At 48.2% G+C, this 17,279-nt stretch overlaps 1 protein-coding gene across 2 annotated transcripts in view; it reads right to left on the bottom strand.

Moving 5' to 3' along the window:
* The window catches only part of PYGL (glycogen phosphorylase L), a 55,352-nt gene that overhangs the window by 3,513 nt on the left and 34,560 nt on the right, over positions 1-17,279 (bottom strand). For both annotated transcript variants that reach the window (XM_053259386.1, XM_053259398.1), the window contains exons 10-19: positions 16,864-16,956; positions 16,146-16,292; positions 13,258-13,421; positions 11,257-11,371; positions 10,553-10,654; positions 9,463-9,610; positions 7,092-7,150; positions 5,959-6,100; positions 5,447-5,654; positions 299-433 (exon numbers count right to left, since the gene is read on the bottom strand). In XM_053259386.1, the coding sequence (XP_053115361.1) occupies positions 299-433; positions 5,447-5,654; positions 5,959-6,100; positions 7,092-7,150; positions 9,463-9,610; positions 10,553-10,654; positions 11,257-11,371; positions 13,258-13,421; positions 16,146-16,292; positions 16,864-16,956 (1,313 nt within the window). The remainder of the gene's footprint in view (positions 1-298; positions 434-5,446; positions 5,655-5,958; positions 6,101-7,091; positions 7,151-9,462; positions 9,611-10,552; positions 10,655-11,256; positions 11,372-13,257; positions 13,422-16,145; positions 16,293-16,863; positions 16,957-17,279) is intronic.

Below are 17,279 nucleotides of genomic sequence, written 5' to 3'. Positions count from 1 at the left end.
ACAACTCCCATCATCCTAGCCCCAATGGCATTTGGCCAAGGTGGCTGTAGTCTGAGAACCCCTTCCTCACGCCAACTGAACGTCCAAGGCTTACTAAGCAAACATGGAATCTTCCTGTTTTCTGTTTCTTGGCTCACACAGGAGCATGACAAAATGTTGCGAGAGACAAGAGTGCTAGAATTCTAACTTGGGCCGTGTGGACAGCCAGGCAGAGCAGGCTTTGCAGACTGAGTTACGGAGGTGGGGTCTGTTTCCAAAGCAATGCTGCAGCCAGACTCTGCAAAATGCTGCCACTCACCGGTCATGGTGGAACAACATGTTGACTAAGTCTTTGAAGAGGTCCGGTTGCTTCGGTGAGAAGAAGCCGCTCTTGATTTGGTCCATGGCTTGCTTCAGCTCCGGAAGCCTCTCATAATACTCCTGAGCATTGTACCTGGTGGGAAGAGGGGAGAACTTTTAGCATGTATCTATGCAAAATGATTTTATTTTTACATGTATAACCCACTCTTCCTCCAAGGAGCCCAGAGCGGTGTACATGGTTATGTTTCTCCCCACAACCACCCTGTGAGGTAGGTTAGTCTGAGAGCTAAGTGGCCGCCCCAGAGTCACCTAGTGAGTCTCATGGCTGAAGGGGGATTTGAACTTGGGCTTCCCAGTCCCCGTCCAACACTCTAGCCCCTACATCACGCTTGGCTATTGCTGCCTGTGTGTCAGGGTGACGCGAGTTTCATGCCAAGGTGACGTCAAGACGTGAGTTTGGGGTGGTATAAAAATATGTTAAATAAATAAAATAAATAAATGTTTTACTGATGCCTGGAACGCACACTCTCTCCCCAACATACAAGCCTGCCTTTTACCAAGACAGACCATTGGACCATCTATTTGATTGATTGTTAGATTTATATACCGCCTTTCATTAAAACAATCACAAGGTGGTTCACATAGGAAGTTAAAACAAGACTAAAAATTACACAATTAAAATATTATGCTAAAATATAAAAACAGATCTAATTAAAAAATTTTAAAAATACATACATAAAAATAACCATACAATATACAAAGAAGCAGCAATGGAGACAATCACATAAAAGCCTGAGTAAAAAGCCAAGCCTTCACAGGTTTTCTAAAAGCCATGATGGAGAACGAGGAGCGAATAGCCACTGGGAGAGCATTCCAAAGTCTGGGGGCAGCCACAGAGAAGGCCCTGTCCCACGTGCACAACCACCGAGCCTCCTTCATTGTCTAGCACAATGCTGTCTGGCTAGCAGCTGTCCTCCAGGGTCTGGGGTAGAGAGGGGTCACTCCCCTCACCTACTGTGTGAGATCCTTCAACTGGAGAGGTGGGGAGGGAGCCAGGGCCTTTCTGCAGGCAAAGCATCTGCTCCACCTCTAAGCGACCAGCTCTCCCCTGCTAGCTGTGAGTCTAATGGCGCCACCACCTCCCGCCCAATTCATACATTGCCTAGGCCCCGGCTTCCCAGCCTTGGGTTCCCAGGTGGAGGGTGAGGTGGGTTGTAGTCCAACAGCATCTGAGAACCCAGGGTTAGAGTTGGTGGCCTAGACAATCATAGCTTGGGGCTGAGATATCTGTCGGACCCCATCCACCCATATGAACCTAGCAGGGCTCTCTGTTCGGCACCTCGGGCCCTGCTCATGGCCCCACTACTAACAGAGATCTGATTGGCGGGGACTAGAGACAGGGCCTTTTCAATTGTGGCCCCTCTGCTCTGGAATGTCCTCCCGGAAGAGCTTCACCATGCTCCCTCTTTCAGTGTATTTAAACAATGAAAGACTCATCTTTTTAGGGAGGCTTTTAAATGTATTATCTGCTGCTTATATCTGGTAGGGGTTGTTTGTTTTTCCTTTTTAGCTTTTTACTTACACTTTTTAAAATTTGTAACTTAAATATGGTTTTAACTGGGTCTTTTAATGAGTTTATGTTTATTATTCTTCTGTTTTATATTGTATCTCTTTTATCAGTGCTGTGAGTCGCCCCGAGCATTCGAGTACTGGAGAGGCAGGGTAGAAATGTTTTACACAGCTGTTCAGGAACTGCAGCTGTACTTTTAAACACACAGAAGGGCCACCTGCATGGCTTCACTGGGATCTCATTGCCACCAGCCCCACTGGGATCACGGAAACTGGGAATCCCCTGTTACACATGTCCGCAGTGACAGGAAGCCCACCCACGCAGAAAGAGCTGCCAAGTGACTCACCATGTAACATATCAGGTCAAAAAGCTCCATTACAACGTTAAAAACTCCAAATTGAGAAGACCAGTGCTGAGTTTTAGCTCTCCTTGACTTAGGTACTTTGTTTTGGCTTGTTTCCATCTTATTTTAATGGTTTTGTTATACATTATCTGAATTGCCTTCAACTACACACACACTGAGTGGCTTTAGACACCACGCAAAAACAGTTTATTTTTACACATTCTTACTTAATATACTTGGATGGGTGCCACAAACTATCAGCAAGCCTTGGTTTCAGCATATCGTGATGAGACCCAACCAACCAACTTCAAATCTTGGGTTCAGACAGTAGTTTTACTGCCTGAAATAAAGCATGGCTTGTTGATGGAAATGGTTCAGCGTGATATCTACTACTACTACTACTACGGATATGTATATACTGCTCTTCAACAAAATTCTCAAAGCGGTTTACATAGAAAAATAAATAATACATAAATAAGATGGCTCCCTATCTCCAAAGGGCTCACAATCTAAAAAGAAACATAAGGCAGACACCAGCAACAGCCATGGGAGGGATGCTGTGCTGGGGCTGGATAGGGTCAGTTGCTCTCCCCCGGCTGAATCTTAGAGAATCACCACTTTAAAAGGTGCCTCTTTGCTCAATAAGCAGGGATATCTGAGTCCACAATCATGGTTTAATCTTAGTTCGTTTCAGTAACTCCACCCTTGCGGGGTTCTCACACAGGGAGAAAGAAAACCTAGATCATAGGAGACAAGGAGAAGGGACAAGATCCAAACAAACCAGGATGCGGTGAAACAAAGTTTTGGTGATAGTCTGCAGTGCCAATCCAGGTTTGTTAAATACTCCCAGGACATGGGTTTCTGCTGCCATCCTTTCCTGGTTTAACTATTCTCTGGTTTGCCTCTTCCAGAACTAAGAGCAGAAGAAATGGGGTGAAGCTGGATGTCATTTTCTCTGTGCTTTCTCCACTGCCTTCTTTGGCTTCTGCCAACTCCTTTGTCTGTGTGGGGGGTGGGGTGCACACACATTGCACCCCAGTCTTCGGCTCCTTTGCATCTGTCTTCTATTAGCCTTCTTTTCTTTGCTCTGCCACAACTTTTCTCTCAGCTAGACTCTGGTTCCCTCCGTTTCATGCCTCTGCTCTCTCTCAGGCTCTCAGCTTTCCTCTGAGCTGCACAGCTCTGCACTTGTCCGACCTCGCAAGAGGTTTTTTTCCCCCTCCCCAACATCACCAGTGTCTGCTTCTCCTTTCGAGATTGGGTCCTCAACAGACTGAAAGCCTGTAGACAGGACTTGTTCTTTTAAAGCTAGTTACACTAAGATTCTACACATTATATTTTATCCTGGCTGCCCTCCCTCCAAAGAGCTCTGGGCGGGGTACATGACCTCTCCTCCGCCTTTTATGCTCGCAAAAGGGCTGGCTCAAGGAAAGATGGGCTGGCTCAAAGTCACCCAGGGAGATCCAGGGCTGAGCAGAGATCTGAGCCTGGATCTTCCTGGTTTCTGTCCAGTGCTCTAACCACTACACCACACTGGCCAGGCACTGGCCAGTGGCAAGTAGCCCCAGCACTCTGATGAGCAGGACATCCAGCACCATATAGTTCTCATTTCCACCACCATTTTTGAGAAGGTAAGAAGCACCAGGAATCCTTCGAGCAAATGGAGGGGCCTCCCACTGTTTCTTACGGTCTTCATCTCAGAGTTCAGATGACAGAAGACTTATTCCTCTCCTAAGCCTTCTGCCTGTGTGCCAGAAAAGGACTCGAGGAAAGGGGATCGATGGCAACCCAAATCATGGTTGGCTAGTGAGCTAAGCCTAAAGTTGTGGATCTCTGCCAAGTGCCTAGTGTGGGAGGTGCATTATCATAATCATACTTATTGAGAGTTCATCTTGCCCTCGTTTCCCTTCCCGATTAGCATTATGCCTGAACAAACAGGTGGGGGCATGAATTCCACCCCCACAATAATCACACACTGGAGAACAAAGGCAAGAAGATGATTGAGAAGAGGAGCACACTGACAATCCACAGACCCAACGCCACTGGAAGGTTGAGCACTTTCAAACTCTCGGCTTCCCAGCACACAATTTTTCCAGAGTGGCATTTTATGCCTCCACTGCTGTGGATTCCCTCACCTGCATTCTGTGTCTCTTTTCTGAGTAAAGAAGATGTGGCTGCCTCTTTGTGAGAGATTTCAGGGACATTTGAAATTTCAAATTTAAGAATCAACAACATCTTCAGTTTTGTCAACTAAAATTTACCTTGTTGAAATAAAGTATTAAACTGCTGAATATTTTGTGCACACTCAGGTTCCTGAAAGTAATTTTAACTTTTTAGAAGTCTTAAATAAGATATACAAGGTCACTGTACAAATAAAATACACAATCCTACCATCTTGTAATAAATGCATGTTCTATAAACTTCACAATAATGTTAACAACCTGCTGCACACATTGTCTTGTGCAAGTTTCCTATATCAGTAGTCTATAATTTCTTTCCTATTAACATGGCATTAACACTTGTAACTAACAATTAACACATTACCATTTAAAAGACATGGGATGAAATCCAGTTTGGACATTCCACAACTTCCTACACCACTGAAGTTTTGTGTAAGCAAGTTCAGGCAAGGAGAAGGAGGAACTGCCCTCCACCTTCTCGTTTCAGCCAAGAACATGTTATGCAAACACCACATACATCAAGGGGTGTGAAGAGCAACATTAAGAGCCTCACACAGCAGAGTGTGCTCTGGTGGTAAAGAGGTTCAGCCCAAAAAGTTGAGTTCAAAAAACAAAGATTTATCAACATGAACAGAGCAAATATTGATATACTGCTTTTCAACAAAAGTTTCCAAAGTGGTTTATATAGAGAAATAAGAATAAATAAAGATGGGTCCCTGTCCCCAAAGGGCTCATAATGTAAAAAAAGAAACATAGAATAGATACCAGCAACAGCCACTGGAGGGATGCTGTGCTGGGGCTGGAGAGGGCCAGTTGCTCTCCCTCTGCTAAATAAAGAGAATCACCACTTTAAAAAAGTACCTTTGCTCAGTTTTAGAAACTAAAACATCACATACCATTGAACAACTGAACAGTTCTAACAGACTCTAACTGACCAAGAGAGACCTATTAACATCTCATCATGCCTCTAGTGGCCAGAAGAGGTTACTGCAGTGCTTAGAGCAATGCTGAGAATTCTCACTTCTAACAATGCAGTCCCTACATGACACTCACCCTCTCTTGTCGAGCTCTGCCACGTCGTCCACTCTCATGCCAAAGATGAAGAGGTTCTCTTCTCCAGCCTCCTCCGCCATCTCAACGTTGGCGCCATCCATTGTCCCAATGGTCAGCGCACCGTTGAGCATGAATTTCATGTTGCCCGTGCCGGATGCTTCAGTGCCCGCTGTGGAAATCTGCTCTGATAAGTCTGTAGCTGGAATGACTGCCAGGAAGGTGCAAGATTTAACAATTAGTGCCTGCAGTTTTATCTATTTATATTGCACCCGATCTCCAAGGGTCTTGGAACACAGGAATCTGCCATCTACAGAGTCAGACCATGGGTCCATCCAGGATGGAGGGAACTTGGAACATTCTGTATGCAAAGCAGATGCTCTACGGAATGTACTAAGTCTCCCATCCTCCACTGCTGCAATGTAGCTGGGGATGATGGGAGTTGTAGTCCAACAGCAGCTGGGGAGCCTCAGGCTGCCCACCCTGCCACTGGGAGTGACCGATGCCAGCCTCACCCTTTTCAGCCAGCGAGACTCTGTAGTTCTCCAGGAAGATGACCTTCAACTTGTTCCCCACGACAGGATCGTTGTTCACGACGTGGCCCACTGAGGTGATCAGCTTGATGATCATTTTCGCCATGTGATAGCCAGGAGCAGCCTGGGGGAGAAAGAGCAGTCCAGGAGCTTTGGGTCTCCTTCCCCAACACTCCCACTTCCTCCCTCCAGTGGGGCAGCTGCTGCTTCGATTCCCAAGATCATTTCAACGGAAAGCGCCCCTTAGCACTTAGGAAAATATTTATGCACTGCCTTTCCAAGAAGTTCAAAGCAGGTTACAACATTTATTTTTTTAAACTAACATTACCACAGGGGTTCTCAAACCTGGATTCCCAGACCGTTGGACTACAACTCCCATCATCCAGATGTTCCCAAAATGTTGGAACACAACTCCCATCATCCGCAATGGCCAAAGGTCATTGTGAGTGGGGATGATGGGTCCAACATCTAGGAAACCCGAGTTTGAGAACCCCCAGTTTACTATCTCAGTAACAACAGCAACTTTGACAGCCCAAAGCCTAGCAGAAGCAGCCAGCCCAAAGCAAGACAAGAAGGGGCTTAGGACACCTTCCACACACTGAGAGGCTAAGGCATTTTCGGGGGGAAAGATAACCAAGATAGGATAAAGGCTTATTTTAAAAACCAGGAGTTGCTTAGAGCAAGTGGATAGAATTCCTCCCACCTCTTCTCATAACTCTAGAATTCAAGGTCACCCAACGAAACTGTTCAGCAGTCAGTTCCAGGCAGACTAAAGGACGGACCTCTTCACACAAAGCAGAACTAACTTTTGGAACTGATTGCTACTAGATGTTGCAACAGCATTAGCACCCCAGTGGAGACTGACTGGAAGAAGGCAAAACTAGAACAGTGACCCACAAGGAGACACAGAAGGCAGTATTCTCGGAGCTCACAAGAGCTAAAGCATCACTGGGCCACACAAATAAGCCCAACAGGTGCTAGAGAGAGAGAGAGAGAGAGAGAGAGAGAGAGAGAGAGAGAGAGAGAGTGTGTGTGTATATATATATAAGCGCAAATCTCTACAGACACCCCCAACCTGCCCCCCCCTTTCAGATTGCTCAAAACCAACCACTCACTTTGCCTCCAATGATAACCGTCCTGGGCACGAAGAGCTTCATTGGGTCCCGCTTGATGCCTGCAGAGAACAGGACAAAAGGTCATCTACCCAGATGATTGTACGGTGCATCTTCCTGCCATGCGAAGCAACCTCCTTTCACTCTGCCTCCATGGAACCTGCTCCCGCTCTTTATTCACCAGGCTACTTTTGATTTCTCCTCTGAGGTCCAGGACTTTGACATCTTCCACGCACCTCCCACACAACCCTTCCCCCCTTTTTCATGCTGTAGTGATCAGCCTCCCCTCCCTTTAAAGAGTGAACAGGGAGTGAACCCATGTCTTGAATGACAGGCTGATGAACTCCAGGGCAGCCAATCAGTACATCAGGTGGGTGGGATCTAGAGAGGAGTTGCTGGGAATTCTGGGAACAAGAAGGGCAGTCTTTGTTGGAGAGAAGCGCATGCAGAAAGGCTTAGTGAAGGGCCATGAAGTTTTGCTCCCTCATGGTCAAAGCCAGCATGGAGGTTTCTCCCATGGAATAACTTTGCAGATCCTTGAAACACAGGAAGCTTGATTCTCATCAGGAATTGGGCAAGTTTGAGGAAAAGGGAATTCAGCACAGGGAATAGTTTGTAAGTCAGATTACATGTTAGAAGCTTATATTTCTTTGTATGTGTATGCTTTTGCATATTCCTGATACTGTTCTATTATTGTTTACCTGTAACATAATTTAAAATAAGAAACACTAGCCTACACCCACCCTACCTGGGGCATTGGAAAAGACTATAAACATTTAAGTGTGCCTAAGACAACCTGTTTTTGTAACCTACTAAGTATTTTTGAGAGTAGCTAAGAAAGCTAAACGGAAGCAGTTTGTAGTAATTGAATAAAACTGTTTTTTATTCTTTTCTTTTTAAAAGCCTCTCAGAGTTGGTTTTTAACTCAGGAAAAAACAGGGTGGTGGAAGGGGGATTTCACTGGTGCACAAGCATCCTCAACCACTCAGCAGGTATCGGTTTTTTAACCACGTGCTAAGTCTACATGTGGAAGGTTTTTGTATTTAACCAATAGCCAAATAAAGAGTTTTCCCTGGGATTCCACCCCAAGCACAGGGAGGTTCAAGCTCTGTCAATAAGAGGGGTGGTGGTGCCAGCATTTTAATTCTACCGGAAATATAGATTAGTTTAGGAGACGCCAGCCAGGCAGCTTGGACGATTCAGCATTTTTCCCTCATGTGAGCAGCTCTGAGACAAAGGCTTTAGTCCACTACAGATGCTCTCTGCTGAGCCACCATCTCTTATGCCAGCTGGAGCAGGAGACTGGAGTGTGGCCACGTTGGAAGAGCAGAGGGCAGAGGCAGAGGACTGAAGGGCATCTAAGTTCTTTGCCTACATCCTTCTCACCCTAGCCTAATCTCTCTCTGTTGCTCCTCAGGGGCAGGGACCAGTGTTCTCTGTAACAAGGAATTTCCAGATTTTGTTGTCTGCAACTCCCATCATCCCCAGCCAAAGGCCATTGCAGCTGGGGATGATGGGAATTGTAGTCAACAGCTGGGAATCCCTGTTACGGGGTACTGGCAGGGGCCCATTTATTTTTGCCTATGCAATTTTGCAGAGTGCCATCATTAGTATCTGACTAGGACGGGGGAGACCCGAGTTCAAATGCCCATTCCAAGGTTCCAAGTTCCCTCCCTGGTAAGGATGTGCACGGAACTGCAGCTGAGCAGTCCGGAAGTGGTGGGCTTGGCACTTTAAGGGCAGGGGGAAGGTGCACACACGCACCCGATATTTCCGGCCGACGAGGGCAAGAGGGTGGCAGGGAGGTACGTTGCCGCCTCAAAGGTTTTGGGAAATAAACGACACCAGTGGGGAAAATGCGGCAGGAAGGGTAAGTGCACCCTCCCCCCACCCTTAAAGTGCCAAGCCTGGGGCTTTTGGACTTCGAACCGGCCCCAGCGTTCGAAACGGTTTGGAGGCCTCTAAAATGGCTTCTGAACCAGTTTGTGCACATCCCTACTCCCTGGTGGCATCCCCAAGAAAGGGCCGAGAGAGACTCCTGCCTGCAGCCTTGGAGAAGCCGCTGCCAGCCTGAGTGTAGGCAATACTGAGCTAGACAGACCAAGGGCCTGACTCAGTAGAAGGCAGCTTCCTAGGTTCCAAGACTATTTCTCATAGCATTCAGGGGCCACCCTAATGATTGTATATGCACTGGATAAACACTCATTTCCCACTGGAATTCTTCAGGTCCGATTGCTATTAATTCCCATGTTCTGATATTTTCTGCAACTGTTTGCATTACTACTCTAACCATTTGGGCTCAGCAAAAGCAAGAAGCAACCCAGGAGATGGTTCCTCATGCCCGATGCATCGACCCTGACCGGCCACTACTCACGGTTGTACATGGTGATGATGTGCAGGCAGTTCATGAGCTGCCGCTTGTACTCGTGGATCCTCTTGACTTGCACATCAAACATGGAGGCCGGGTTGATCTTCACCTTGTATTCCTTCTCCAGGTACTGGGCAAACTTGACCTTGTTTTCCTGGGGGAAGCAGTGGGAGTGAGGACGTGTCTTGGTTCTCACCTGGCTTTGTAGGGGGGACTTTTCAATCTATGTGCAAAGGAGTCCCACAGGGCCCTCGGCAGGATATTGGCAGCCAAAGAATCCCAAAGAAAGCGGGGGGGGGGGTGAGGCTGTAGTTCAGTGGGAGAGCATCTGCTTTGCAGGCAGAAGGTCCCAGGTGCACTCCCTGGCAGCATCTCCAGGTAGGGCTGGGAAAGACCCCTGCCTGAAAACCTTGGAAGAGCTGCTGCCAGTCAGTGTAGACAATTCCGAGCTAGACGGACCAGCAGTCCAGCTCAGTATAAGGCAGCTTCCTCTGTTCCCAGGAGTCAGGCCTAGTGAGTTCTAAGGCAGAGATCTCAGCACCTTTTCAAGACCTACCATTCCTAAGGCCCCTTGGGGGCGGGGGGGAGAGCCAGCACTTAAGTATGAAGCAAGCTGCAGCAGAGATTCTGGAAAGCCAACCAAAGACAAGAGGACTATTGCTCTGCTCACTTTTGTGAGGGTGCTGAAAATTCTGTGTTGCAGCCCCCTAGGCTCTGCCTCTTTCCCTTTTGCAAAACCACGACTCCCAGAGTTCCTTAGGAGCAGCACCCCCCATAACACCTGGAATACTGTTTGCAGCACAGACCAGGGGTTCCCAACTGGGAGGTCCTTCAGTCGCTGCTGAACTACAACTCCCATCATCCCCAGCCACAATATATTATGTCTGGGGATGATGGGTGTTGTAGTTTAGCAACTTCTGGAGGACCACCAGTTGGGAACCCCCTGGCAGAGACCATCTCCCTCCACCCCACCCACAGTGTCTGCAGATGGTTGCAAGTGCAACCATCGAACACCCTCTCATGTCCCAGAAGTGGGGGAATGGGTGCCTTCTCCTTCACGGCATCATGGCCTGGGGATTCCCAGCCTTCCCTTTACCTGTTTGACTTTGGCCACTTCCCGGATGAAAATCTCATCATTCGCAAACTTGTGCAGCTTCGTCAGCTGGCTCAGGTCTTTCACGTACTCCTCCCCAATTTTCTGAAAGAGACAAAGCATGGCTTGATACACCCAGCATTCAAGACAGGCAGCCCTTTGGAGCTTTCACTCCCTTCCCTTGACCACACTCACTCGGCTTTACAAAGAAAACTGACCAGGTGTCTGTTTCAAAAGGCTCCCTCGCTGTGAAATACGTTACTGCATTTGTAAGCTCTCTCGCCAGACTTGTGATTACTGTCATTGCTTTTATTATTGTCAATTGTGATACTATTTTAAATTGCTCTTATCTGTGAGCTGCTTTGAGTTTAAGAAAGGTGGGTAAATATCAAACAAATACACACATAAGGCATCTACCACACGTGCCTTTAGCAAAAGGCAATCGCTTTTAAAGAGTTCTAGAGGGCTTGAAGTAGGATATTGTCTGTCACACACACAGGTCCCACTGATGCCTCTGATCAAAAGACTAAAGTGCTACAGAAACCTGCAAAGCCTAAATTATCTTGGGACTCAAGTGGGAAAAGATGCGATGACATTCTAAGCTGGTTGCCTGGACCTACTTGGAAAATGGGCAGGATACACATTTATCCTAGAGTCAAAGACAGGATTTCTCTCAAACCAAAACAGACTGACCAGCCATTCCTCACCTCTGCAATTAACTCTGCAAGCCCCGGGTTGCAGAGCAGAAGCCAACGCCGGGGGGTGATCCCATTGGTTTTATTCTGAAACTTCTCTGGTTCCAGCTCTGCAAAGTCCCTGAACCTGTGACAGAGTAAAAATAAATAAATCCCATTTGTGAGTCTCCTGCAGAATTGGGAGTTCTCCCTGGATATGCATGGCCAGCACAAGCAGGTTTCCACCGGCAATACAGCCCTGGAAACAATGCCCAGTCCTTGTCTTTCTGAATGAATTGTGTATTCTGTCCAAGTTGATTTATTTAGTTAGATTTGGGTAATGTTTGGGCGGGGGGGGGGAATCAAATCACGACTGCATGGCTTAATCTATTAATTGGTTAGATGAATTCAAAGAATCCTTTGATGAAAGATGTGGCATGATTAATTGGGCAGGAATGTTGTCTTTAATATAAAGACTTACAAAAGTTGCAGACAGCAAACAGCATCTTAAGAGAGACCTCCCCCCGCTTTCCCTTGGAGGAAAAATAAATAAGAGTGTGGTTCCTGTGAGAAACAGATGTAGCATCTACAAAGAAAACTGGCTTTTGGCTCCAGAGAACTGTTTTTACTCATATGCAAACTAATCTATTAAGAAACATATACAATTAATCAATCAGCTAAAATGTCTTTAAAATCAGATGACTGCCTGAATCAGTAAATCTCCTGTTAGCACAAAATCACACCCACTACTATCTGAGATAGATATTTTATCTAGCAACACCATCGTTGTGTGGACAGGCTGTTTGCTCATGGACCATGGCCGCAGAGTGAAGGAAGTGGCGAATGTTTACGAACACAATGATTAAAGCTTTGCAAAGTAAAAGCACGATTAGAGAGAGATTTTATGTACAAGGTTTCCCTCAAAATGCAAAACAAACTGATTTGGGGGAGAACACTAGGGCGTCTTCTCTCCAGATGAAGAAATACTCTCTTTTAAAACCAAATTCCTTACCACTTTCTGCTCATCATCCAGCTGATGTCTTGGCACAATTCTGCAGCTCCATCTGCTGGCCAATCCATGATGAGAACAGAAGTTTTTGAAATCACCTTAGAAGTAGTCTCAAAAATCCCATTATGGCAGCAAATGGCCAGCAGATGGCGCTGCGACATTGTCCGAGGGGCCACGGATGTCACCTGGACAATGGAGAACCTGTAAACATTTTGTAACGGAATATTTCTCTGTGTGGAGTAACACCCCAGGTCATACGCAGCAACCTCCAAAGTACAGGGTACATGGAAGAGTCCACCACAAAGATGCAGGAGGAGCAGCTCTTCCCAGACAGGAAGCTGCTGCAGAGAGCAGGGACTGGTGAAAGGAGAGTCTCCATGACAGAGACTCAAGACCCTGCACTCCAAGGAGTCTGGATAGGGCTCCAGCCAGAGTATCGGGATGTCCGTCGATGAGTGAGCAGTCCTGCCTTTCAAGCAGACATAGCCAGTCCAACATAAGGCAGTATAGGCTGCTGTTGCTGGGGAGACAGATTTCAAAAGCTGCTAGCCTAATCTTGAAATAAATCTAGGGTGCAGAGCAGCTCCCAGAATCTTGGAACAAGAGGGCTCTTTGGGGTGGCAGGAAATCTCAGTCCTTCCAGAGAGAAGAGGCCAGAAGGAGCACTCTGTCCACACAGATTCTGCCACTCCATATAATTGTGATGAGGGAGTGATCCGCTCTTTTGAAACCCTGCCTGGAAGTCAGGCTTATTCTGGAACGGCTCTGCAGTAACCCCCAGCAGGTATGGCCAGAAGCTCTTCTGCACATGCTCAGGGGAATTACGACTGCTCTCAGGTAGCCCAGAGCTCAGGCCAGGCATATGGAACTGATCTCATAATGCAGCACCTGCGAGACCAGCCCAAATACACCGTCAACCCTCATTCCATTCCAGGCAGACAGACGCAGGAGCGAGGGACCCAAATGGCTCCATCCCCCTGCATGCCCCGACTGCGCAATGATGAAACAGCACCTGCCCCACTCACACTTGAGACTTGACGATATCCGAGTGGATCTTTGCGACCCCGTTCACAGCGTGTGAGCCGACGATGCAAAGGTGTGCCATGTTGATGCGCTTGACGCCTTCCTCTTCGATCAAGGACATCCGCCTGAGGCGGTCCACGTCCTTGGGAAACAGGGTGGAGACTTTCTGAGGGAGGAAGAGTCCAGGTCAGTCTCTCTCTTCAGCAGGACACCAGAGAGCTGAATTCTGCTCCTTTGGAAGCAGCCTAGTCCCCACCGCACACACACACCTGGCCTCTCCAGCAAAGTTGGAAAGGCAAATGCTACCAACCCAATTTTTCCAGTTTGAGAAACCTTCCATTGCTGGATTCACCAAGACAGTTACTTGAATTAATAATTCTTTCAGTAAAGGTCAAGAAGGCCCATAAGTGTTGGGTGATCAGTATCATCTCGGGAAAAACGCTTAGAGTTATTTTTGGGACATCTACCTGCCCCAGATGGAAAACGTAGAATTGTTGCACACACAGCTTTCTGCATGGCATCACCTCTTCTTTATCCCTACCACCCCCAAATGAATAGGGTAAAATTACAGTCTTTTTTGCACAGATGAACAGGTTAGGGTGACCAGGAGCAAATGGCTGCCCTCTCTCCATGGAGTAATCTTGGGAGAACATGCCTGCCAATGTTCACTTCCATTCCTCTGACAACGTCACTAAAGAGTGAGAGTAGTTTTTGTGTCTTTAGAAACATAAAGGTTTTTAAAGACACCATTGCAAATTGGGCTGCTGCAGGCCCTGTGGGCTTCCCAGAAGCATCTGGTGGGCCACTGTGGGGAACAGGATGCTGGGTTAGATGGGCATCCTTGGGCCTGATCCACCAGGGCTATTGTGACCATAAAAGCAGGACACACACCCTCCCCGAAAGCCTTGCAATGCTATTGCCTATTTTCTATCTCTCGCCATGTGGACCCTGTCATAAGTCCTAAGCCGCTTTTGCCTGCCCCACAGATGGTACTGGCCATCCAGCTGGCTCATGTACTAAAGCCACATGCAGTGCTAGAAGTCTCCATCTCTGGCTGCTTTAGAAAGACCCTCAAGATGCACCTGTTTTCTCAGATTTTTAGTTAAAACCAACACTAGAGGTCCTTCTCTAGTTACCACCGGTACGTCTGGTGGTGACTCGGAACCGGGCCTTTTCTGTAGCTGCTCCTGGCCTATGAAACACACTCCCAGCAGATATCCGCAGTTTAGGCTCGCTGTTGGCCTTTAAGAGAGCCCTAAAAACTTACTTGTTTGGCCTGGCCTTCCAAGGCTTGTAAAGTGTTGTTGCTTTTGAAAAGCATTTTAATTGGTTTTAAACTGTTTTAATTGGTTTTGAATTGTTTTTATATTGTTTTTAGCACTGTGTGTTCTTACGTCTTTTTAAAAGTTGTACTCCGCCCAGAGCTTCTGGATGGGGTGGTTTATAAATGTAAGTAAGTAAGTGAATAGTTTAATTGTTTTAACTTTCTAAAACTGTTTGAATTGGCTGCCCTACTTTGCCCTGGAAAGGAAGCTGCTCTTGGCACCCTAACCCTGTAAATAATTTTAGGGGAGCAATCTTTATCAGGAACGCAACCTGGGGAGAAGGGTTGCCCCTTCCCTGCCATGCCACAGTTCCAGCCTCTCTCCTCCCCCAACGGTTGCCAATTCAGGCGAGAGAGAGAAGCACAGCAATCCTTTTAGCAAGATGTGAAGTTTGGCCCCAGAGGCGCCCTTTGGACCAGACTTACGGGCAGAAGGCTGGTCCTCAGCAGTGGCCGGGGGCGGTGAGGGGGCCAAGCGCGCAGCTCTGAGGGCGGCTGCAGCCAGCCTGCCCACTGACCTCCTGTTGTGAATGGCCGGGGAGCGGGGGCTGAGGGCATTGGCCAGCACAGCCAGCCTGCAGCAGAGCCAGCCATGGCACTGGGCCCGGGCTCAGCCGAGAGCAAGCGAGTGGCTTCCCCAGGCCTGCACAATGCGACTCGCCAGCATGTGTTGTCACACACTTGTGAGTCACACTGTGCAGGCTCATGGAAGTGGCTTGCCTGCTCCTGGCCTGGCCGGGCCCAACCTGGGCCCAGTGCCTAAGCTGCCGCCGCCGCCACCACCACTGAGGCCCAGCCGCTGGCTGTCTGCAGCCACCCTCAGAGTCACGCGTTTGGCCACGCAGTGTGGGTCAGCAGTGCCCGGGCCGCCCTGGCCCCCATGCCCAGCCCGTGCCCACTGCAGCAAACCGAGCATGACTCAGCTAATTTCAGTGGCGGGACTGTGTCTGCACGTGCAGGTCAGTGGGAAGCATCTTCTTCAGGATTTCTTCTAATAAAACCAAAGAAGTTGTTTCCAGCTTTCCCTGAGCATGTTCTGGTGTAAAAAACAAACAAAACAAGAGCACTGCGGCTTATCTTGCAGTGGTGAGGCCTCCCCCTGTCCAAAAGGCCTTTAGGTCCAGGCTTCAAAGTTGCCCACAAAGTTGCACCTCTGTTTGGCCCTACCGAGACAATGAATTTTTGAAGGGCTCCGACATTGTGCTGCTTATATGCCCATAGATGGAGCTCCATGAAGGCCCAGGAGAGATCAGCCTGCTCAGTTTAGGGGCGCCAGAGTCTCTTCCCTTTGGCCTGCACTCCCCTCTCCCTCTCCAGGAGTGCCCCACTGAGGAAAACAAGAGACTATTCCAGCATGTAGGCCCCCTCCAGCCTCCAAGGCAGGATGCCTCTGAGTACCAGTTGCAGGGGAGTCACAGCAGGAGAAAGAGCATGCCCCTTTCAACTCCTGCCTGTGGGCTCCCCAGAGGCATCTGGTGGGCCACTGCGTGTGAAACAAGATGCTGGACCAGATGGGCTTCCTTGGGCCGGATCCAGCAGGGCTGTTCTTATGTCTTTGTGGCTTACATCCAGATGCTTCTGGTTGATCTCATAGATGATCTGCAGGTGTCTGGGGAGCAGCTTCTCCACCAGCTCGACTGGCCAGCGCTCCAGAGCTTCAGGGAGAACAGTGTGGTTGGTGTAGGCGAAGGTCCGCGTGGTGATCTCCCAGGCCTGGGATTTTAGAAAGAGGGAGAAAGTTGTTAGAGCAAGCTACTGCGACAAAGACGACGGCCAATATTGCTGGCTACTTTCATTTGTTTAATATGATGTCAGGGTTTAATTTGTTGTGTTCTAATTTGTAAGCCACCCAGAGATTTGGTATACACACACACACACACACACACACACAGCTATGCATCCATCTGAGTTCCCAGCTCAGAGCAATCTTCACAGAGAAGGAATGTGCAGCACTACTAGGCTCTCTCTGAAAGTCTGCTGGACGCTTTAAGCATACCCGGCAAAAGCTTAGAAACACCCCCTCGGGGGAAGAGACTCCCAGTCTCATCACTGGATGAGAAATTTGGAGAACGTTTGTGTTGTGTGCGCAGAAGATCCTGGACCTCCTTGTATGTGGAAGGCGGAGAACATATAGAAGAGGTCTTTCAAAAACGGGGGAAGCAGAGATACTGCAGAGTTTGGCCACGGGGTGCGGGAAGGGAGAGTTCCCAATGCCTTCATTCCATAATCCCTACAAAGGACGAATTTTGCAACCCTTGGAGCCTGCACAGACACCATTCCAAACCTTAGACCACGGCAGTTTTTCAATATCCAAGAATATCCTCATCAGCTCAGGAATAGCCATTGCTGGGTGGGTGTCATTCAGCTGGATCGCAACCTGCAAAGAACAGCAAGCAACAAGGTAAGCAAAGAGAAAGTCACCTGACTGAGGTGGAACCGCAAGCTGGCTGGCTGGTTTCCAAGAAGAGAGGGGCTGAAACTGACCCTTCGAGCTGGGAATCCTACCCCCGAGTCCCAGTGGTGCAGGGAACAGCTGTGGCTGTTCTGTGTAAGGAAAGCTCTCTGCTCGTGTTCAGAGGCCGCCATTCTTACTACTTTACATATTCACAGATCACCGACAACTCCAGGAAGACCTGATGAACTACAGAGCACATCTGCCCCCTTCCCAGTACAGGACTTCCCTTTGCCATCGCCACTTTC

The sequence above is a fragment of the Hemicordylus capensis genome, chromosome 1 (assembly GCF_027244095.1).
Source record: "Hemicordylus capensis ecotype Gifberg chromosome 1, rHemCap1.1.pri, whole genome shotgun sequence".
Classification (NCBI taxonomy): Eukaryota; Metazoa; Chordata; class Lepidosauria; order Squamata; family Cordylidae; genus Hemicordylus; species Hemicordylus capensis.
Note: the sequence above shows the minus strand (reverse complement) of the source record. Positions and strands in the feature narration are given on the sequence as shown.